At 38.3% G+C, this 24,509-nt stretch overlaps 1 protein-coding gene, 1 long non-coding RNA gene and 1 other non-coding gene across 8 annotated transcripts in view; 1 reads left to right on the top strand and 2 right to left on the bottom strand.

Annotated features, from left to right (window-relative positions):
- ADAMTS9 (ADAM metallopeptidase with thrombospondin type 1 motif 9) overlaps nt 1-24,509 on the top strand; it is a 187,142-nt gene that overhangs the window by 135,773 nt on the left and 26,860 nt on the right. For 5 of the 6 annotated variants that reach the window (XM_029052175.1, XM_029052177.1, XM_029052176.1 and 2 more), the window contains 2 exons: nt 3,601-3,768; nt 13,801-13,974. In XM_029052175.1, the coding sequence (XP_028908008.1) occupies nt 3,601-3,768; nt 13,801-13,974 (342 nt within the window). The remainder of the gene's footprint in view (nt 1-3,600; nt 3,769-13,800; nt 13,975-24,509) is intronic. The other variant, XM_029052178.1, reaches the window with a different exon arrangement.
- Nucleotides 890-13,857, bottom strand: LOC114806630. Its single transcript, XR_003754690.1, has 4 exons — nt 13,784-13,857; nt 2,917-3,036; nt 2,685-2,795; nt 890-2,594 (listed from the first exon to the last, which is right to left on the bottom strand). It is a non-coding gene; the product is annotated as an uncharacterized LOC114806630 (long non-coding RNA).
- Nucleotides 9,806-9,943, bottom strand: LOC114807155. The gene has a single exon (XR_003755208.1). It is a non-coding gene; the product is annotated as a small nucleolar RNA SNORA7 (small nucleolar RNA).

A 24,509-nucleotide genomic window follows, 5' to 3' on the forward strand; every position in this document is an offset into this window, starting at 1 on the left:
TAAATTCCATTCATCATGTCTCAAAACATCCTAAATTGAGGACCACCTGTATAACCAATGATACTTGCTTCAGAAGTTATCATAAATGTTAACAGCCCTAATGGATCATTTGTTCAAATCATAATCTCTTTTGCTAGTATACTTATTAGATGAAGGTCATGAATGCTGGGTTAGTTTTATGATGGGACTCATAAAGGCTTTGCCTTATGTAATTAAAATTAACATTTATTTTTAAAATTGAATTATTTGTTTTCATAATTTAGTCATCTAGCCCACTAGTTTTCCTCAGGATAGGACTGCTTCTGAACTATATGAGAGAGATGGCTAAATGCCATATTTTTAACATAAGTGTAACCTGCTTTAGTGATTGATAACCTTTGTAGCCTTGAAGTTCTCCTATAGCTAATTTCTCCTCTTCCTGATGCAAATTAAGCTTTTTGTTCTTCTCATTGAAGGATATCAGCTGGGCAGGAACCTCCATCTTTCATGTCCATGAAGGATGTTATTGGGTCAGCTTTCTCATCTCATGACCCATGCCTCATGATTGTGTCCTGCCCTAAGGTGAAACATAGTATACTGAAAAGTATCAGTGAAGGAGCTTGTGGGGACCAAAAGTACAATAGATCCTTCTCTTGAAGCCCTAATCCTTGAAAGTAACCTACCTCACGAATTTCCATTCACAAAAATGGAAGATTTGGAGTTGATTCATACCCAAACTGGTCCCAAATCTAGTCTTGAATCCCACTGGCTTTTAGCTGTTTTTGAAAGCAAGCATTTCTGACACTTGAAGCCTAGTTAGTTAGCATGAAGTGTTAGTACAGGGTCTGGGAGATTCTAAATTCCACCCTCTCCTTTGAACCACTTCAAATAAACATAAGTACAAAAGATAGACATTTTTGCTGATGACCTTTACTTCTTTTAAGTGATTTTAGGCAGGGGTTGCATCATTTGGGAATTGTGACTGACAAAGAAAAAAGTGATGATTTTAAGATGATAGTGTTATTTATAGATTTGAAAAATATTTAGAATTATATTGGCAAACTATGAAGCTATTAGTTGCAGGATTAGAAGAAAAATATAGCAATCCAACCATTTGTTTTTCTAATATATAACAATCTAAGTAACAGGCTAAATTGGTTGAGTCAATTTGACTCTGTAAGTATAAAAAACAACAAATCCCATAATTATGAAAGTATTGGAAATGACTTGGTAGAATTTCTCCAAATTCTTCCTTATTTTTGATTTTATTTTTCATTTTGGTGGTATTTTCTAAAAATGTACAATGAATCTCATTAAAACAAATTAGGTCACCAAATATCTACAAACAGCTGTCTTCATCTATACTTTAAAAAGTGAGAGTGCAGTGGTGTTTTTTTGTCAGGTCCCGTATACTAAGAATTCTTACTGAACAAAAATTAGTCCACTAAATATAAGAGCAACAGGTCTTGCTTATGCTTAAGTATACCTTTTCTTTCTCAAGTCAAATTATATTCTGGCAAAATAATGAATAATGAGACACATGCACTTAGAAATGGACTTAGATATATTTTAACTAAATTTTAGAGGGTTTTTTTTATTACCAGGTTTAGGTTTTTGTTCCTTTAATTTGGCTTGAGTACATACCATTTCTATTGCCATCAATACTATTATTATGGATGGTATTCTCTGTGGCTGGCTCTTTAAATTGAGAGATCTGCTTAAAGGAGGTGGAAATGAAGATCTTATAGATGGATAGACATTCTTTTTGTCCCTAGTCCAATTTATTCTAGGTGAAGAAGATTTTGTGAATGAATTATTTCAACTTCAATAATTTAATCATCCATGAATATGATGTTGGGCTAAGCAGTTTCTTTCCACTTTTAGCTAGTTTAGTGGATATTGACCTCATCACAAAAGGATATCAAGCAGCTAGTGTTGGCAGCTTCTCAGCTAAAATGTCTACATTACTTTTTCTAAATTCCAGGTCCACCTCCCTAACCTTTTCCTAGTCTTAATCTTAGCAGTCAGTGGATTTGATGGCCATGTTTTAAAGAGTTAGGTCCGGTTAGAGAAAATATCCTTTAAAAAATAAGTATTTTGTTGAATTTTATCTCAGTAAATTAGAGAAGTTTTAACTCCAGGAATTTGGGGAGTTAAAACTGGTAGGTTGCTAAGCCTGTGTGTGGCATTAGACATTAGTGTTGACTGTGGGAAAAGACTGCAGTACTGGTATTGTAAAATGCTTTGAGATTTAAAATGACCCAAGTTTATAACAACAAGTCAAAAGAGGCAACCAAGAAGAGAACGATGACTTGATCTGAGAAAATAAAAGGTAAAAATTCATATTAATTGAGATTTAGATTTTTAAACTGCTGCAATTGAGAAATATCTCATAAAACAACTTATTATTTTCATCTGCCACCTAACTTTCAGTGTCTTTGGTATAATGTTTCAATTAATGCTTCACAGGTTATTTATCAACAAGTAAAATGGGAGTATTTTTAAACTTTAGTTTAACAAAAGAATAGGAATTCCTGGAGAAAACTCAAGGGAATGCAGAATCTGGAAATTGATCAGGCAGCATTTTCATGTTCTCTTCTTTTATTCATTTCACTCTAAAAAGGAAGAGATATAATTACATGTTGAGAAACAAGTGTTTGCATTGAAAATATAAATCAGCAAAAGAGAAATGGAAATGAAAGTACCTTAGAATGTTAATCTCTGTAAGAAGCTTGTTCTACAAGAAGCTGTCATATGAAATTCTTGTCGTGATTTCAGCGGCCTTTTGATTTCTAAATCTTTCAGAGTAGCCTAATCTGAAATCAAAGTAAAGTCGCTCAGGGTCTGGATGTCAGACATGGTCACATTTAAAGCAGTTCAGTGAACTTGCATAGAAAGGTTGAAATTAGTTGCTTCACTACAAAGTTTGGCACTTACCTACCTGCTGACTTGCCCTTTAATTCTTAATATTCTGCCTCCTTGTTTTCTTTTATGTGAATGTCAAAATACAGAGAGATGCTTATCCTTTGTCTGATGAATGCAAATTCTTTAAAAAACCTAATTAAGAAATGGGAAACATTTTTATTTACTACTGCATATAATATCAACTACAAGAATCTCTTGAATGTGGAAGCTTTCATCTGAAAAATGTCATGATAGGTAGTTAGACTTGTGTAAAGGAAATTTTCATTATTGATTCATACTCATCTCCAGATTGGACAGGCTTGATTTATACCTCTGTATCAGACCAACACATTCCATTTTTATGCTTAACCTAGAAAAGTCAAGATGATCAGTATTTTTCAACTGATTTGTGGGTCATAGATTTTTGATTATGTGTATTTGTGTGTGTGTGTGTGTGTGTGTGTGTATTCAGTATTCATTGTTAGATGTGAGATGACGAAGAATGCGTATGCAATTAACTTGTATCTAGCCCAGTGTTTAGAACAGTGTTTGTCACAAGTAAACACTTAACAAATACAATAATAATAATAACATCCGTAATGATTACTGACAAATGGGACAATTGTGACTTTTAGATGGACATCATCTTTACTTCTCAACGGGTTTTTTTAAAACTCCATGTGATTTAAAAAATATTGCCATTGCTTTATATTACAGTGTTCTGTCTCTTGTGGTCGGGGACATAAACAACGAAATGTTTACTGCATGGCAAAAGATGGAAGCCATTTAGAAAGTGATTACTGTAAACATCTTGCTAAGCCCAATGTGCAAAGAAAGTGCAGAGGAGGAAGATGCCCCAAATGGAAAACTGGAGACTGGGGTCAGGTGAGCTAACACTATTTCTCCTCTACCAACTGCTTAGTCCTTTTTAGGCAAATTGCTTATACCAAAGTATTCATTCATTCAATATTCAATAGTATTTATTGAGCGCTTACTATGTGCAGAGCACTGTACTAAGCGCTTGGAATGAGCAAGTCGGCAACAAATAGAGACAGTCCCTGCCGTTTGACTGGCTTACAGTCTAATCGGGGGAGACGGACAGACAAGAACAATGGCAATAAATAGAGTCAAGGGGAAGAACATCTCGTAAAAACAATGGCAACTAAATAGAATCAAGGCAATGTACATTTCATTAACAAAATAAATAGGGTAATGAAAATATATACAGTTGAGCAGACGAGTACAGTGCTGAGGGGATGGGAAGGGAGAGGGGGAAGAGCAGAGGGAAATGGGGGGAAAAGAGGGTTAAGCTGAGGAGAGGTGAAGGGGGGGTGGTAGAGGGAGTAGAGGGAGAAGAGGAGCTCAGTCTGGGAAGGCCTCTTGGAGGAGGTGAGTTTTAAGTAGGGTTTACACTACTTTTACACATGCACACACACATACATTTGTGGGGGTAGGGGTGGAGTAGTGTTCACTATACATTTGAAAAAGTGCTTTTTTCCATTCCTTTTTCCTAAAGAAAAATCAATAGGTGACTTGGGGAATTTTACTGAAAAAAAAATAGCTTATAAAAGCAATTACCTCCAACAAAGATGCTTTAAGGCCTCCTGTGCCATTAAATTAAGTGCAAAGTATGTTCTCTAGGAGTTAGACATAGTAGTGTAAAAATAATCTGGATTCCCAATTTGAAAATCTCAAAGAGAAATGAACTCTAGCCATCCTTTTTTCCCCCATTTACATCAAATGGCTGTTAGCTGTGACCACAGGTAGCTCACCCATACTTCATTGGAAATACGATTATGGATTTGTGTTTTTTCCTTGCAGAATTCCTTGAATCCTTTTTGGGTTTTATCTAGTGAACAATCAATTCTTTCTTTTATGGAGCAATTAATGAATGAGTATTCATCACCAGCTACAATTCTCAGGCTGGTTCCTGGAGTGTTTGAATTCCAAAGCTAGATTTCATACTAGCTATCCTTTATTAATTTTTTTCTGATGTGCTGATGCATTTCTTTAGATTTGGAATTTCAAACTTTTGGCCATATGATCAATATGGGAGCCAGAGTGCTCACTCTAAGGTAACCCATGACCTCCTTCTTGCCAAATCCAATGGCTCCTACTCCATTCTGATCCTCCTTGACCTCTCTGCTGCCTTTGACACTGTCGACCATCCCCTCTTCCTCCATACCTTATCTCACCTTGGCTTCATGGACTCCGTCCTCTCCTGGTTCTCCTCTTACCTCTCTGGCCGGTCATTCTCGTCTCCTTCGCTGGAGCCTCCTCCCCCTCCCATCCTTTAACTGTTGGAGTTCCTCAAGCGTCAGTTCTTGGCCCTCTTCTGTTCTCCATTTACACTCACTCCCTTGGTGAACTCATTCGCTCTCACGGCTTTGACTACCATCTCTATGCAGATAACACGCAGATCTACATCTCCGCCCCTGTCCTCTCTCCCTCCCTTCAGGCTCGTATCTCCTCCTGCCTCCGGGACGTCTCCACCTGGATGTCGGCCCGCCACCTAAAACTCAACGTGAGCAAGACTGAGCTCCTCATCTTCCCTCCCAAACCTGGTCCTCTCCTAGACTTCTCTATCACCGTGGATGGCACGACCATCCTTCCCATCTCTCGGGCCCGCAATCTCGGTGTCATCCTTGACTCGTCTCTCTCGTTCACCCCACACATCCTATCCGTTACCAAGACCTGCCGGTTTCACCTTTACAATATCGCCAAGATCCACCCTTTCCTCTCCACCCAAACGGCTACCTTACTGCTACAGGCTCTTGTTATATCCCGGCTAGACTACTGTGTCAGCCTTCTCTCTGACCTCCCTTCCTCCTCTCTCGCCCCGCTCCAGTCTATTCTTCACTCCGCTGCCCGGCTCATCTTCCTGCAGAAACGATCTGGGCATGTCACTCCCCTTCTTAAACAACTCCAGTGGTTGCCTATCAACCTCCGCTCCAAACAAAAACTCCTCACTCTAGGCTTCAAGGCTCTCCATCACCTTGCCCCTTCCTACCTCTCCTCCCTTCTCTCTTTCTACTGCCCACCCCGCACGCTCCGCTCCTCTGCCGCCCACCTCCTCACCATCCCTCGGTCTCGCCTATCCCACCGTCGACCCCTGGGCCACATCCTCCCGCGGGCCTGGAACACCCTCCCTCCTCACCTCCGCCAAACTGATTCTCTTCCCCTCTTCAAAACCCTACTTAAAACTCATCTCCTCCAAGAGGCCTTCCCAGACTGAGCTCCTCTTCTCCCTCTACTCCCTCTACCACCCCCCCTTCACCTCTCCACAGCTAAACCCTCTTTTCCCCCTTTCCCTCTGCTCCTCCCCCTCTCCCTTCCCATCCCCTCAGCACTGTACTCATCTGCTCAACTGTATATATTTCCATTACCCTATTTATTTTGTTAATGAATTGTACATTGCCTTGATTCTATTTAATTGCCATCGTTTTTACGAGATGTTCTTCCCCTTGACTCTATTTATTGCCATTGTTCTTGTCTGTCCGTCTCCCCCGATTAGACTGTAAGCCCGTCAAACGGCAGGGACTGTCTCTATCTGTTGCCGACTTGTTCATTCCAAGCGCTTAGTACAGTGCTCTGCACATAGTAAGCGCTCAATAAATACTATTGAATGAATGAATGAATAGTTAAGGTTACAACTAAGGTGTTTATTTCCTTGAAAAGTCTCATGCTTTGTTACTTTTCTTTCTGTTTCTTATACTACTGTATTTGCATCCATCTCTGAGTAGTAAAGCATGAACATTTAAATGTAGTTCATTTTAAAAATTGTCTATTCAACTGGACAATGACAAAAATAGAATTCTTAGAATTGCTAGGCAGAAGAGATCTCCAAAGTAGTTGAAATTATTGTTTCTTCATGAAAGTCATCAATTCCATTTCATTTTGGTCTGTGGCCTGCTTTAAATCACACAGATTTTATTGTTAAAAATATAAGATAAGACTTGCAAGACAGTGTGTTATGTGAAAGCATTCAGTTTTTGCTGTTTGGAGAAGCAGAGCACATTATAAAAATACTATTATTTATGGCACTATGATTCTGTAGTGACTGGATTAGTAAATCAGTAGTATTTATTGAGTGCTTACTGTGTGCAGAACACTGTAGTAAATGTTTGGGAGAGTACAGTTCAACAGAGGTGGTAGACACATTCCCTAAGAATATTGGTATGATGATTTGGCTCTAAATAGAAACATTACATATGCTTCAAATTTAACACAGCGATATGGTAAAAAGGTAAAAATAACAGTTCACATAAACAGTTCAGATCATTTGAAAATACCAGTTCTGTTGTTTCTCTGTTTTCTTGTTGCATTTGTCAATACATATTGTTAGGAGCTTATAGATAAAATATATTTCTGTATTAGAAAATTAAAGTAGCAAGAAAACTTGTATACTTTAGTGTCAAAATGTCATATGGAACTTGAGTTTCAGAATTTCTAGAGAAGCTATTTCAGTAGCCCACAGGAGATTAGATTTCATGGAATATCATTTCAAGGAAAGATTTCATAAGGAAGTATGGTAAAGATTTTGAGGGTTATTGTTTTTAAACAATAATTATCATAATGTTTTCTTTTTTAATTGTCCAAACTGGATTTAAATATCAAATTTTAATTTTTTTATGATTCACATACAACATACACTTGTCAACTTTTTCTTCAGAAAACCTACTCTTTTCTTTGCAAAAGCCTCCAAAAGCTCAACATTGTGGTTACCTTTTTGTATACATGGCAATGTTACATATTGCAGCTTGATTAATTTAGAGTACTGGATTCCAAAGAGAATCTAAAACTTTTCAATATCCAAATCTTGTTTATGAGATGAGGCCAAGAAGATGAGGACATTCACATAAGAAATAAGCAAGAGGTGACCAAAAAACTCCAGATTCTTTTACAGAATAGGTAGAAGGAAAATCTCACAGAGGAAAAAAATAATATAGGTATGTTATGTTACATATATATATATATATATTCATAATACATTTAGAAATGGCCAAACCTTTGAGATATTTTAAAATGTTTTTTTGGTCAGGAGTGGGGATATTAACAATTCTTATACAAATTTGCTAAATCCTGAAATAATTAAGATGGATTTGTAAAAATGCTTAAATGTATTAAGCAAAAGCTTAAGTTTTAAAAACAAAGTATTTGGGGACTTCATCCTGGTTTTTTAAAATGATTTGGGGGATTATAGAGTAATACCTTAAAAATCCTTACCCTATGCATGTGTCCAGATAAGACTGTATAATTTGCTTCAATTTTGAACCCAACGATGTTTGATAAAGAAATGAGCTTTTGTAGAAATCAGCCCAACTAAAAACAGAACACAGATTTTCTCCAAGGTTCACTCCCCACTCCACCCCAGCCATAATGCTCCCTTAAGAGTTGGAATGGGTTGGGAATTTGATTTTTTTGAATTAAAGTGCACCCTTGATATAGAGAAATGACTATCAGTGTTGTGCATATTTAGTCCATATAAAATACTGAATCGACTTGTTACACTTTGAGAGCTCTTTAGCCAAATGACATAAGGGAAACTGAACACAAACTTATCATCATCATTACGCTATTTGTTAAGCCCTTTCTAGGTGCCAAGCACTGTACTAAGCGCTAGGATAGATATAAGCAAATAGGGTTGGACACGGTCCCTGTCCCCCATGGGGCTCACAGTCTTAATCCCCATTTTACAGATGAAGCACAGGGAAGCGAAGTTACTTGCCCAAGGTCACACAGCAGACAAGTAGCCGAGTCAGGATTAGAACCCATAACTTTCTGACTCCCAGGCCCATTCTCAATGCACTACGCCACTACTCTAGCCTGCTTCTCCAGTCCGCTTAATGATTTGCTATGTCTTCTGAGATTAATATGAAATGGAGGACTTGTAGATGTGAAAAGAAATCACAAAGAACATTGGTCTGGATTAGAAAAATATTTGCTAATTAGAGAATGAGTACTCTGCAGAATTAGCATAAAATGCAATTTAATCATATTCACTGTTTTAGGTTCAATGAATGTGTGAAATGAGAGGGAGAGAGTGGGGTACATTAGTTCAGATTTCAGTTTCTGTTGGTTCTCTGCAACTAGTGCATTTCATAGGTATCTGTGGGCCTTGCAAAGCTGTCTGTAATTCACCTTTAGTGTGTAATCCACCTGAAGTTTTGGTACCAGTATCCGTTTTGTCAATGATAGAGAATATGATATTTAGATCATGTGTGAGCTCCTTTTCATTTCTGTGCCATTTGGACTGGAAACACCAATGTTCTCTAGTCAGAAACTGATATTTTTGGTTTTGTGGGGAAATAGATTCTATTTGAATCAAATTAACCCAATATTTAAAAGCTAAGAATCGAATTATGATTCTACGTAGGGACAATATCCTTATATATGTCTAGTGGAGGCTTTGGTCTGTATAATTCTATAGAGGCCCATATATTAGCTGGTGTATTTATTAGCAGTGTTTCCCATGCCTGTTGTTTTTTCAAAATGACACCAGCATTCCAATTTCAGTGAAAACACTTTCCTTTATGGTTTTGTGAACACTTATAGGATGTGTTTACATATAAATAAGTGGACATGGCCTTGAGAAATAAAAATCCTATTCTCCTCCTGATGTACCTGAAATAAGTATCGACTACTTAGTTACATCAATAAGAATTTCCTGTTGGAAACACAGTAAGCTGAGATTGTCTTGTTTTATGCTGTCGAGTTTTATGCTCGACCCATAATGACTCTATGGGTCTCCATCTCTCCCAGAACGCCACACCTTCATCTGCAGTCATTCTGGTAGTGTATCCATATAGTTTTCTTGGTAAAAATATAGAAGTGGTTCACCATTGCCTCTTTGTGCGCCGTGAACTTGTCTCCACCCTTGACTCTCTCCAATGCCACTGCTACCCAGCACAGGCAAGTTTTGACTTGTAGCAGATTGCATTTCACTCCCTAGCCACTGGCCAAGCTAGGAATGGAATGGGTATGCCTTTGCTTGATTCTCCCTCCCATAGTCGAGACTGGTAGAGTACTGGAAACTCTCCAGGTGCCATTCTGAGAGGGGGAGCCGCGATTACCTACTTATCATTAGCCTCACATTTAAAATATCTCTCATGAAGCATCTAGCATTTCCCATGCTAGTATCATATGTAACATTAAAAAATGATGACAGTTACATATCAACATGAGCAAGACTGAGCTCCTCATCTTCCCTCCCAAGCCCGGTCCTCTCCCAGACTTCCCTATCACCGTGGATGGCATGACCATCCTTCCCGTCTCTCAGGCCCGCAATCTTGGTGTCATCGCGTGGCTCACTGGAAAGAACACGGGCTTTGGAGTCAGAGGTCATGGGTTCGAACCCCGGCTCTACCACTTGTCAGCTGTGTGACTTTGGGCAAGTCACTTAACTTCTCGGTGCCTCAGTTACCTCATCTGTAAAATGGGGATTAAGACTGTGAGCCCCACGTGGGACAACCTGATTCCCCTGTGTCTACCCCAGCGCTTAGAACAGTGTTCAGCACATAGTAAGCGCTTAACAAATACCAACATTATTATTATTATTATTATCTTTGACTCGTCTCTCTTGTTCACCCCACACATCCTATCCGTTACCAAGACCTGCCGGTTTCACCTTTACAATATTGCCAAGATCCGCCCTTTCCTCTCCACCCAAACAGCTACCTTACTGCTACAGGCTCTCGTTATATCCCGGCTAGACTACTGTGTCAGCCTTCTCTCTGATCTCCCTTCCTCCTCTCTCTCCCCGCTCCAGTCTATTCTTCACTCCGCTGCCCGGCTCATCTTCCTGCAGAAACCATCTGGGCATGTCACTCCCCTTCTTAAACACCTCCAGTGGTTGCCTATCAACCTCTGCTCCAAACAAAAACTCCTCACTCTAGGCTTCAAGGCTCTCCATCACCTTGCCCCTTCCTACCTCTCCTCCCTTCTCTCTTTTTACTGCCCACCCCGCACGCTCCGCTCCTTTGCCGCCCACCTCCTCACCATCCCTCGGTCTCGCCTACCCCACCATCGACCCCTGGGCCACGGCCTCCCACGGTCCTAGAATGCCCTCCCTCCTCACCTCCACCAAACTAATTCTCTTCGCCTCTTCAAAACCCTACTTAAAACTCACCTCCTCCAAGAGGCTTCCCAGACTGAGCTCCCCTTCTCCCTCTACTCCCTCTACCGCCTCCCCCTTCACCTCTCCGCAGTTTAACCCTCTTTTCCCCCCATTTCCCTCTGCTCCTCCCCCTCTCCCTTCCCATCCCCTCAGCACTGTACTCGTCTGCTCAACTGTATATATTTCCATTACCCTATTTATTTTGTTAATGAAATGTACATCGCCTTGATTCTATTTAGTTGCCTTTGTTTTTACGAGATGTTCTTCCCCTTGACTCTATTTATTGCCATTGTTTTTGTCTGTCTGTCTCCCCCGATTAGACTGTAAGCCCATCAAACGGCAGGGACTGTCTCTATCTGTTGCCGACTTGTTCATTCCAAGCAGTACAGTACTATGTACAGTGCTCTGCACATAGTAAGCGCTCAATAAATACTATTGAATGAAGAATAAATGAGAACAAATAAGTCTGTCTTACTGAAATAATGGCTCTAACACATCAGGATTATGCATTTATTTATGTTTATTTTTAGGTTTTTGAATAATCTGTTGAAAACCTCTCTTGATTGGGTTTGTAGATAACTTTTTCCCTAGTCAAAAAGATATGAAAAGTTAGGCATTTGATCCTCTAGTTTAAAACATCTCATTTTGATTTAAAAACCTGATGGACGCAGAGAAGCAGAAGCAGAAGGACCTTGCTTGATATTTTTAATCATGTAGAGCTTTGACAGTGTTTCATTCTAATGGTTTACATGCTACTAACATTGTAAACCAGCAAAACATTTACCATCTAAATTATATCTTTTATTTCATCCTTCTTCTTCTTCTTGTTAAATTACTTCCATATGATAAAATGATGTATTTTCAAAAAAGGAGCACATTAATAGCTCTCCAAATGCTAAACTGAAATGTACTTTCTTAAATTGCTGGCACTGATGCTTTGATCTTTCTACCATTATTTAGAACAATTGCTATGAATAGGGTAACAGTATCATCCGAAGGTGAAACTAGATAGTATTAGTTTGAATGTTATGAAAAGCTGAGTGCAATGCTATGGATACAGTAGGCACTCAAAAATACTTTTGGTTGAGTAAACATTCAAAATACTTATTTGCCATTTCTGCCTTCAAAGCTGTTCATGCTTTTTTGTTGATTAGCTAATGAAAAATCAGATATTGACATATTTTTAAATTTATTGGACAGACCTAGCTTTTAAGTTGTATATTTTCACTAAAAAAAAAGTGAGTTAAAAGAAATATGTACCCTTTCCATTAATTTGCATTTTTACATGAAATCTATTCTTGGGCATGGATATCATATATGTTACAATGTTCGAATAGAACATTAGTTTAAGGTTTTCTTTCAATTTTTGTTGCCCACATTAAGTGGGATGTCTGTCATTTCAGTAGAAAATGATATGTATCCTTTCCCCACACTTATATAGCAAGGAGAATTAGACATGGAACTTCCATTGCCTTTAAAAAGCAGTTATCCATGAACTATCACCAATAGTTTAGACTTTATCCCTAAAAAGATTATAAAGTGTTATTCTTTGTATATTATTAATTTTAAAGAGTCAAATTGTCTTGCATGGAACAACAAAAAGCAAATTTCTTGGTTATCGAGAATACATTATTCAGCCAGCTATTATATGGAATTTTCAAACACTGAATAGAAGAATGTATGGTAATAAAAAGTGCTACTTCTCTTGGAAAACATTTGAATCATTTGAATTGCTATGGAAAGCATAAATGTCTCTAATGGAGACCTTACTTTAGCTTTATATGCTTTCTGGTGGTTTGTGATAAATTATCATCAGTTGTTCACAGTGCTGCTTTTCTAGATAAATAGTCCTAAAAAGTTAATTCCTAGAGTATTTCATTCTCATTGTAAACAGCATAAATCCAGTACTTAAAATGATTTACATTTATGGATTTGGCTTGACTATATTTAAATTAAGCATGCTTTTCCAGAAGTGGACCTATCAGCAATCCTTATATCACTGAGGCTCGGTAATATTTTTAATGGGTAAGTATAATAGCATGCTCATTTCAGTCATTACTCTCTGTTACATATTGTCTAACTCTAAACAATAATTAGGGTAAAAATAATTGTTCCACTGATAAAGCAAGGTAATTTAATCTAACAACAAAAAATACTTTAAGAATTAATTTGGAGAAATATGAATTGCATATATTGTACAGATTTGGTCCATAAAATGTTTTCATCTGACTTACAGTATTTTAAAGTGCTGAAAACACTAAGTGTAGAGAATGGCTTCATAATTGTATATATATAATATATGCATCTCCCATTTTAAATATGCACTTATTGATACATCAAAGTAGACTAAAATTTGTTTCATGTAATCAGTTATAATATGCAAGCAAGGGAAATAATTCTGCCTGCACAGCTAAAAAATATGCAGCAATATACTGAGAAACTCTAGTTGTATATTATCTCTAAGTCTCCAGTGTTCCAGATACACCAATAAATTTAGTGTTTTTCATTGAAAATGACAGCAATTTTGCATGTTTTAACAGAAGAAGCTATGAGTATCATTTTCTTCCTGTATCTCATTTGTTCAAATTTCTTGCAGAAAAATCCATTTTGATCTCAAAAAGCAAGAGTGATTTCCAGTATTCCCTATGGATCTACCTACTGAGCATTCATTTTCAGACACAAAGGATTGACTTAGACACTTTTAAGGATAATTAGAAATGTCACAATACTATGGAAGGTGTTTCACTAGAAAAGGGAAGCACAACAACAAAAACTACCACTTACTCGTTGTCTTTCCTCAGTGTTCGGTGTCCTGCGGCAGAGGAATTCAGCAGAGAAGTGTGTACTGTCAGATTGGAGCCCACAGAGCAGCTAGAGAGACTGAGTGCAACTTATCCACCCGACCCGTGTCTGAACAAGTCTGCCTGGCAACGGAATGTTCCATGTACACTTGGAAAGCAGAGGAATGGCAAGAAGTAAGTAGAGGGCCTGGAGCCGACAGCTTCAGCAATATTCAAAGCATAATCGTTCATGATGCTCACCAGTATCACATTACTCCCTTTGGGAAGTGTGATCCACAAAGCAGGATGAGATGGCCTGCTCAAAAACATTTTTGTCAGATGGCCAAGGTTTACACTAATTAGGGTGAGAGTTCTTTCCTTTTTATCCAGTTCAGAGATGGCTGTGTACTTGAAAATTAAAATTTGGCTGGCTCTAAGAAATATTTAATTAGATCGTATGGTTAAATGCATATAGATAATTTCAGCTTCCCCTGGGGGAAGAAAAAGGGAATAACTAAAATCAAATGTTCCCCTACACATTATTTTCATTGTTGTACTGTTTAAATTAAGTCGGGGCTTAATTCTATCATCATGCCTTTTGTTGGATAGGTGGCAGATAGTCATTAAAAAAAAATTTCCAGGGTTGTTCAGATAGCATAAAAAAATCAAAACAATCTGAAGGAATTGCTCAATAGAATCAGGGTGGATGACTTGTGTTTTATTCATCATCAGCTAATGTTTTGTTAAAGAAAAATTGAGTAGGAGAATGAAGATTTGATCTGTGAGAGGAATGCAAAGGGAATAACGAACTGCCTATTTTTAAATCGTTATTGAGAAATTCTAGATGATGTATCATGTTCCAAACCTAATAAAAGACTTTTTTACAGTGTGGATGGTTGGGTCTGAAAAAGAGCCTTAGAGGCAGATCAGAGTGGGAAATCCTGAAGCATCTTTAATGGTGGGATAACTCTGAGGATAGGGTGCCTTGTAATTCTAAATCTAATATTTAAAAGTGTCTTTATTCCTTTGTCATGAAATTATCTCATATTTGGGGGAGCTAGCCTCATCTGTTTTGTCTCTGCCTATTCTTCATCCTCATGAGCCTTGTCATGTCCAGTTAACTCTTGGTTATTCATGGACTGATTATCCAGTTTTTAGATAAACCAGTGCCTGTGCTTCTACTCTACCTGCTTTGTTCAAATGAGGTAATGGCAAGGGATGAAGTTCATTTTGCTCTTTTAGAAGAGTACTACTGTTGAAGCTTTGTTGGAAAAGGTTGGAAGTATTGACAAAACCACGATTTTTAGATTAACTTTCAATTTAAATTATCTATATTGTTCTTAAACACCTTCAAAGTGGAAATGAGCTGCATTAAACAAGTCCAAGTATATAGATTCCTAGCTGCTCAGAGATGGGTTTATCCATATCTCCTGTGGTTGGGGGGATGCCCAAGAATGTAGTGCATTGGAGCAAACATGATTTAGTGTTGAACTGACTGTAACAGTGAAAGCAGCTCACAAAACCTATTAGACTTTAAGAGGTGAAGGTTCAGAAGGATAGAAGAGAGGAAAAAACTAAACTTGCACAGCAGACTAAAAAATTGTGGGTGGTTCCTTTATCTGGAGATTATATATCAGGATTTAGCCACCCGAATGTCAAGCACACGGGTGGAACAGCCTTCCCAGTGTTCTTCTATTTGAAGAGATTCAAATGGGAGATTCAGTGGCCTAAGCCAAGCCCTGTCTCTGGTATAGGACATGTCACTGCACAGTCAGAGGATAGAAAATGCCAGTCCTTAATTGATTTTCACTTGTTTTTTTTTTTACATCCCTATTATATATCCAGTTTACGCTGTTCAGAGGCCTTGAAAATATGTTTAAATATCTCCTGGCCCACAAAACTGTGTGCCAGTCTTCATATGTTCACCCATTTCACTCACACTTAATAATGGTCATAGCAGTGATGTTTCTGATCCCAGTTGTCAAAGAGCAACATTGATGGCCTGCAACTGTACAGTATAAATATTCATTTGGAGACAGTGGTTCAGATTTTCAGTTTCTTTTAGAATGTTCTTTATTGATCTGTGAGTTAATAAGCTCACCCATGAGATAGATAAGGAAGGAAGGGGAAAAGATCCTTAAAAATGCTGTATTGGTGTCAGTGATTAATAGGTTAGTGCAACTTTTTAAGAATTGTATTTGAAATGTTTTGTGTTCTTTTTTCCTAACCTCAGTGTTTGCTCTCCTATCCCCTCCCTTTGGTATTTGTTTTTGAAATTTATTGAGCAGTCCTAATGCATTCATATGGATAAAAACCCATGTTTGGGATCCAATATTAACATTAATTTGATGTTCCGACAATCAAAAAGCAATATTTTAAGATACCATAACTAAATGTATTAAAGAAGAAAATAGCATGGGCACTAAAATGAGGGTTTGATTCCATTAGTTTCTATGGTACTGCGATTACACAGGGAGAAACACCCATCTCATGGAAAAAAATAACTTCAGAATGGAAACATTTGTTATAGGCACAAATATCTGAAGTCTCATTTTCAGCCTTTGTAAACTCGTTGTGGGTAGGGAACATGTCTACCAAGTCTCTTGTATTCTATTCTCCCAAGCACTTAGTATAGTGCTCTGCACGTGGTAAACACTCAATCAATACCATCAATTGAGTGATTGAACAAATGGGTGCTTTGTAGTAATAGGGTTTGTCATAGTTTATTTGGATGAACTGGACTCCATCTGATGAGGTCCCAAACATACAGCTATTTCTTCTACTTCTTTCTCACTCCCCACCATCACCCCATAAGAGTAAGACTATATCCTGGGTGTGGCTCCTGATTGGCTGGAAGTCAGCCTGATTGAAAGCTGCTACCCTGGAGTGCTAGTGAAAGCCAAAGATTACCTAGAATTGAATAGTTCAAGCTACAGCATTGAATCTCAATGTAAACTGGAATTTTTAATTCATAAAAGTGGACCAATGTGTCCTTTGTGCTCGAATGTCCTAAGGAATTACAATATGGAAATTACTGAGGCAAGCAGCAGAGAACACCTTATTGGTGGCGGTGGGGGCAAGAAATGATTTTAAAAGCAGGCAGCATTAGAGTAAGAGAACAGCGCTAGGGTAGCTGGAAAAGCTTGAATGACATTTATCAAAGAGAGTTCCCTGGATAGGTTTTGAGCAGGTCTAGAGAAACACGGATACCAACCACTTCCTTTGTCTGGTCATAGGGTGGCCATTCATCCAGTTGTATACAGGACAGCCTAGTTTTCAGCTAACCATTTTTTTTATTATTGTTGGTTGGTGAGGTGGGATTTGTTAAGTGCTTACTGTGTGTCAAGCCCTATTCTAAGTGCTGGCATGGATACAGGTTAATCAGGACAAATACAGTCCCTGTTCCACATGGAGCTCACAGTCTAAATAGGAGGGAGAACAGGTATTGAATTCCCATTTTGCAACTGAGGAAACTGAGGTATAGGGTAGTGAAGTGACTTGCCTGTAGTCACATAGCAGGCAAGTGGCAGAGCCAGAATTGGAGCCCAGGCCCTCTGGCTCCCAGGCCCATGCTTTATCCACTAGGCCACACTGCTACTTCAAATACCTTACTAGACATCTTTATATGATGATATTTTCATTTTAAATGGGCAGCCTCCATTCTCTTTGGCTCCTCTCTGCCGAGATCTGTGGGTCAGATGTGCCACCTCTTTTGCAGGAAACTGGGAAGGGAACACACTGTCTGTGGAGCAAAAGCAGGCATTCAGGGGTCACCCTCCCCCTGACCCCCCAGCGACAGGTTCCAGGTTCTGCAGACTTCCATAAAAGGCTCCGTTTGACATTACATTATGTTGTGTAACAGATGTAATGGACGGCTGTTAGTTCCAGGTCGGTAAAGGACCATTGGTATCCATGTGTTCCATTAGTGGCCATCATATCTGCACAGAATGATCCCTGAAAATGTTAGATTGGTGTCAGAGGTTAGCTTTGTCCTCTACATGTCAAAAATGGAATTTTCTTCTTTCTGATGGTCTTGGAAAAATATGAGTGCCCCTCACAGAACTGATCATTGACCTTTAACACACTGACCTTGGCAGCACTTCATTTGCAGCACTCCTTTGGCAGAGGCCCTCCATGCACCTTCATTTGAAAATATGATTCTGAATGCACAAGACCAAGGAAATACAAAGTAGAACTAGGTGTATTAGGGTAATTTGTGCAATAGCTCCTCACTAAATATAGGGGGTTTTATTTGCAAAGCTTGGAAGAGGTTAAAGCTTTGATTTGAACATGGGCCTGGAGTCAGAGGACCTGGGTTCTAATCTCCATTCTGCCACGTTCCTGCTGTGTGACCTTAGGCACATCACCTAACTTCCCTGGGCCTCAGTTACCTCATCTGTACAATGGGGATTCGATACCTCTTCTTCCTACTTAGACTGTGAGCCACCCCGGCCTCCTGCCCTCATGTGGGACAGGAGTCTGGTATGTTTATATTGTATCAACCCCAGTGCTTAGAATGGTGGTTGGCACATGCAAAGCATTTAAGAAATACCATAATTATTTGAAAATGTCCAGCCAGAATGCTAGGCACTGTAGGCAAACAGCAACAAGCAGATCTGTTGTAATTGTCTTCTCACTGCTTCCTAGCTAACCCAAAAAGTTAACCCTAAAGGTAGGGGAGAATGAACTTAAATCAGGGTCAGTGAACTTCGAGACCTGAAGAATTGGCTGAGGTGGCCTTTGTGGAAGGCATGCATGCAGGGTAGGAGGCTATATTTTGGCTGCTTTGTGCTCCTTATAAGGATAAAATGGCTACCAAAAGCCAGAGAGATGAATGCCCACTGGTTCTCAGACCAACAGAAATATCTCTCCATATGCTTATGCAAAACATACATTTCAAGATCCTCTAAGAATTTACAGGCAATGTATAATTTCATTTTCTGCCTTCAATACCATTTGGTATATTGCAGTTGCAGAGATTTAGAAAATAAAGTTACTTTAACTATAGCAACTTACAGGCTTAGCCTGATAACTGCCTTTCTTTCTGCCATTCTGCAGTCATCCTGTCTTTCTTGCTTCTTATAATTTTTCTACAACTGGAGATCATTCCACTCCAGTAACAATTCTTCTATTGTAGGTGATATTGACTTCCTCCACCTTTCTCAGTCCTTTACTCTGCACTGAGCATGCTCTAAAATCTGTTTCATGTCACAGGCTCGAGCCCAACAGAGATTCAAAGATCTTTTTTTGTAATAATCATTAAACAACTGCCAAACAGCTGTTGCTTGTTTTGAGTTCATTTTCATCTATCCTTTAAAACAGGCTTTTAAAAATTGTCTACTGAATATTCAAAACTATTCTCAATGATCGGAGGAGAGTAATACCTGCTTCAAAGTGTTGGCCCTCACTGTTTGAGACCAAGTGTCTTGCAAAGAAATATCAATCAATCAGTGTTATTTAGTGAGTACTTATTGTGAGCAGTGCACTGTATTAAACTTTTGGGAGTGTACAGTACAATAGAATTGGTAGGCCTGTTCCTTGCCACAGTGAGTTTACAGTCTAGAAGGGGAGACAAACATTAATATAAATAAATAATATCAATAGCACTAGAAAGAGAAATGTCACAAAGCAGAAGATCACAGACTATACATTACCCTCTATCATTTATAGACATAAAGACTGCATTTAGTTACTTTCCCATGTAACGGAAAGGATGGCTATATTAATGCAAGGTGGTGATGGCAGAAATGAAGGATATTCCTAATACAAGAAATTATTGGATGTTTTTGTACCCTACCTATTTTTGCTTCTGCTAAAAATCAGGCCATGGAATTTAGCACTTTGCTAGGGTCAGTTAACTAACAGACTTTAAGTTGTGCTGACAAGAGACTCTTGATGATTCTGGAACCAATCAAAAAAAGTAATGGGTTCATTTCAAGCTCCATTAAAAACTCAGGAGGAAGAAATCTGTTTGCCGCCAAAGAGGAGGGCAATATCTAATAGAGAAATCTTGGGTTTCTGGGCTGCAGGAAAATGTTTCCCACAAAAGCAAAGGAAAAAATAAATTAAGCTAGTAAATATATTATAAAAATATGCTTTCAGACTCTCTGAGCCTTTTTTGTAAAGATTTGTTTGGATATATTGGCCCAGTGACACAAAAGAGTTTTCTGAAAGCAATCCAAGATAATTTAGGGCAGTGTTTCTCAAAGTGGGGTTAGGACCCCAGGGAGTTGTCAGGGAGATTGGAGTTCCTAAGACTCAACAGCTGTTCAAGTAGTGGCTGTGGTGAGTTGTGGGTTACAGGAATGGGGTGAGCCATTCTCCTCCTCCTCTTCTTCCTCCTCCCCCACCTCCTCTTTCTAGGCTTTTGTATTCAACTTCCTTGTTCCCAGCCTTTAAAATATGCTATGATGGCAAGTGGAAGAAAGTCTAATTGGGGGAGGGGGGAGGCATGATGGCAGGTGAAGGAGGTCATGGGAAACCCTGAGAAGGTTGTGAAAGGAAAAGTTTGAGAATCACTGGTCCGGAATGCAGTAAACTGTTCTATGAGTTGGAAGGCCCAAACCATAGCCTCTTTGAGGCACCTGAATCATCCTTGATCCTGCAGGGTCAGGATGGGCACATGCCAATGATCCCCATGAAGTTATAATTACTCAGGGGGAACATGATAAAGTGGGATACTCATGCCAGCTGAATAGAGTGATGCCTCTTCCCTTTAAAAAAAAACACACCATATCACCATGTCACACTGAATATATGGGAAGGGAAAGTTTGAGAGGCAGGAAAAGACTGGGTCGTAACAGTGTGTATGAGACAGTTGGCCTGGTTAGGGTGATAGTGCTTTAGGGGGTTAGAGAGGGAGGAAAGGTCAGGCCCTCAAGTTCTTTCTTTCTACTGAACCTGCTCCTTTTTTCTGTTATACAATAAATGCTAACTAAATATCATTGATTGATTGAGCACTCCAGGAATTTGGGAGGCCCAGGATGATGCCTGCTGTCCATTCACATAAAGAGCAAAGAGTGACCTCTTTGAAAAAGAGGATGAAAAAGAAAGTGATAAAGACTGAGGAGATGGGTGAGGGGTAAACAGATAAGAGGTGATCAATACAAAAGGGAGGAAAAAGAGAGCCAATAAAAGGGAAGGGGAAAAAATCCACAAGAATTAACAAAGAAAACTAAGGAGAAGACCAGAGAGCAAAAAGGAGGAAGATGCAGGACCACAGGAACAAGAAATAAAGAGTGGCATGAGTGTAGTCAATAAAAGCACAGGCCTGGGAGTCAGAAGATCATGGGTTCTAATCCCAGCTCTGCCACTTGTCTAGTGTGTGACCTTAAGCAAGTCACTTCACTTCTCTGGGCCTCAGTTACCCCATCTGTAAAATGCAGATTGAGACTGTCAGCCCACATGGGACAGGGACTGTGTCCAACTCAATTTGCTTGCATCCACCCCAGTGCTTAGTACAGTGCCTGGCACATAGTAAGTCCTTAACAAATACTATCATCATCATCATTATTATTATTATTATTAAAAACCAAAGGAAAGAAAGAGATTTGGGAAAAAAAGGATGAGGAGAGCAAGAAGCTGGAGGCAACATTTTGGAGAGCGGTTGGTGGTGGTAAGTGAAGGACTTCTGAGTGAGCACTTAGTACAGTGTCTGGCACATAGTAAGCACTTAACAAATACCATTATTATTATTCATTCATTAAATAGATGCAAAAACTATCCATCCTCCTCCCCTTGTCACCATACTATGGAATTTGTAGGTGGGGTTTTTTGACTTTTAGAACATTTGATCATTCTTTCAGTATATTGTATTTTGTTGTTATCTCTATCTGGAAGATCCACCCCTAGAAGTTCTGCCAGTGGCTTTGTTTAAATGGGAGTCCTTTTTTCCCAGGAAAAACCACTGAGAATAATACTTTGGATTTCCAAAGCACTTTTTTTTTAACTAATCACTCAGAGCAGTTTCACATAAAATTATCTCTCAGGTAGTCAAAAAAAACCCACAAAAAAACTTAGACATCATCTGCTAACACAGGGTTTTCATCTCTGAGCCAGAAGCCTGGGAAATATAGTATAACTTGAGAAAAATCTGAGATTGTCTTGGAAGGACTGTTTCATTTCATTGAATTAGAGAGGACACAAAGTTACTGTCCTGAAATATTTCTGTACCTAAGGAATTTGCCATCTTGAACCTTGTCTGAGTTTCACTGCACTCCAACCCACAGGCTTTTGCCTCTCTGGGACTGATTCTTACTGCAGGATTTGTATCTTGCTTCAGCAGTGGTCATGAAGCAGTAAGTTAAAACCTCTCAAGAAAGCTAAAATTGCCCATATTGTTGGAAAGTGGATTTTAAAAAAATTAATGAAAACAAAGAAAATAAATTTGAGGAAGAATGATCAAGTTGCAATTTCTATTCTAGTATGCATTATAAGGACAGATATTGTAGTTTTATTTCTTTAAAATATTTACTATTCAAATTCGATGTTTATAGAATTAAATGATATCCTAAAAGGGCAACTTTTTCCCTAACCTGCAGAAACAACATATTCTAGTGAATTGTCATATTCCTATTTGCTGTAGTTATCATCTCAGAACCGTGAATGCCATTCATGCTAAGGCAAAAAGCTAGTAAGGTCACAAATTTCTTTGAGTCTTTTGTGATCTGTTGGTTTTAAGCAATAATCAACCTTCTAACACCTACTAGAAGTTTTCCAAAATTCTATTTTCATTGTAGGCATCTTTGTTTGGCATAATTACATCCAAGAATGCCAAAGAACTTTGCTTAGAAGTTTTTGTTCAGACTTTTACAGATTTATAACTGAGAAATGATGCATTGCTACATATTTATTATCTCCTTTAATCTTTTGAGGAATTAATTTTTACTGCTGTTCTCCTGAGAGATTATAAAATGGTTGGTTGGTTGAGAGCTAAGTGTTACAAACACAAGGTCATTAAGCTTCCTATAAATTTATATTGTTTTGTGCATGCATAGACCACAGATCTTGATAGATATAATCATGGGTTCAGTAATAGATAAAAGAGAGCAAACACTGAAGCAAAAGAATCTGCATTGATTGGTTTCTCCAAGCTGTAGTAACTTAATTTGAAAATTTTATTCTAAATATTTAGGCAGTTGGCAGATTAAACCATTCTTTAGGAAATATATTTTCTTCTTATTATATTAAGCGATTCTTTTCATGCCACTGAATAATGGCTTATCTTTTTAGTTGAAAACTGCAGCACCTTAGAATCGTATTGCAAAAACTAATCATTGTATTTTCCCATTATCAATTTGACAACTGGGTGGTTTTTATCTTCCTACGGACAGGTAGGTACTTTTAAAAACTAGATTTCAGTTCCAAGAGGGGCAGGTATCTGATCTAAGCCCACATCACTATAATTTTGTTCATTCAAATATGGAGCATAGTATAGCTTAAAATGACCAGGGGATATTAGAAACATTTTTCCTAAGAATCATAATGATAATGGTATTTAAGTAAAATCTTCAGAAACTACCATGAGACTGGATAAGTACTGAAAATCCAAGAAAGATGAAATAGTAATGAATAGTAACAGAGGAAGAGGATTATAAAATAATGGACTCTATAGCATGTGCTTTATCTCTAGGTTTAATTGCATAGTCTTGTTTGTCAGAGCTGTGTTGCTTTGAAACTATGTTGTCTTAAAACATCACCTGTTTATTTTCACATGTGGGATAAAACACTTTTCCCAAGCCATATCTTGCATCTGAATACTCCCATTTACCCACAGCTCACTAAATTCTCACCCTTACAGCACTCAAATAGCCTCTAAAATCCTATATTTGCTTTGTCTAATCACCACCTAATGAATGCCCTAATCTGCTTTTGTTTGATTTGTGTATTTGCTCATTCATTTATATCTTTAATCTTCCTGTTGACTTTGGCATTGTATAACTTATATTGTCCACTCCTTGAAGAGGGGGTTGTGTTCTTTAGCAGTTTTTGCTTATTATTGCCTACAGTTGGGTGCATGATAAATGCTTTCGATGATAATTTGTGAACACCCTCTGGATACAAGACACTTTACTTAATATAGATTAAACTGTGCTCTGACCTAAAGTAGCTAACAATAGAAGTGGGGGTTGGGGGGGGGCAGGTAAGGAGATGCTACAGGAAAGAAGAGCACACAGTTAAGGAAGGTGCATAAATAAATGCAAATATAAGCACTTATACTCCTAGTAAAGAGATAATCATACTATGTACATGAGAAAGGTTGTTTTATCAATTTGTTGGAGTCCCCAGTGATGCTTTGAAAGAGACAATACAAATTATGTTTTAACTGTTGTTATAAGGACAAAACTATTTACTGAGCCAGATTGTGCCAATACCCAAACTACTCCCAAGTTAATCACTTCAGGAAACTTCATTAACTCTTTCAGAACATTAGAGAGCAAGTCAATAAAATGTGGTTTCTTATCTGATGAAGTTACTGCTTCAATGACTTACTGAATAACACGCTTGAATTAATGCAGGTTTCATTGTTACCAAATACATGGTTAGGAGTAGTTTGAGCACTAGGGAAGTCTGGCTCCATGAATAAATGCTGGATCTATATAGAGAGAGAGCTTCTTTTGGGTTCAAAGATTATGCTACTAATGATAAGATTCAGTGTGGCTGAAGAGACCAATACATGACTGACAATCTCATCCACATCATGTACGTGTGAAGATTGGCCCTTGCTGAAC

Source organism: Ornithorhynchus anatinus, chromosome X1, assembly GCF_004115215.2.
Source record: "Ornithorhynchus anatinus isolate Pmale09 chromosome X1, mOrnAna1.pri.v4, whole genome shotgun sequence".
Taxonomy (NCBI): domain Eukaryota; kingdom Metazoa; phylum Chordata; class Mammalia; order Monotremata; family Ornithorhynchidae; genus Ornithorhynchus; species Ornithorhynchus anatinus.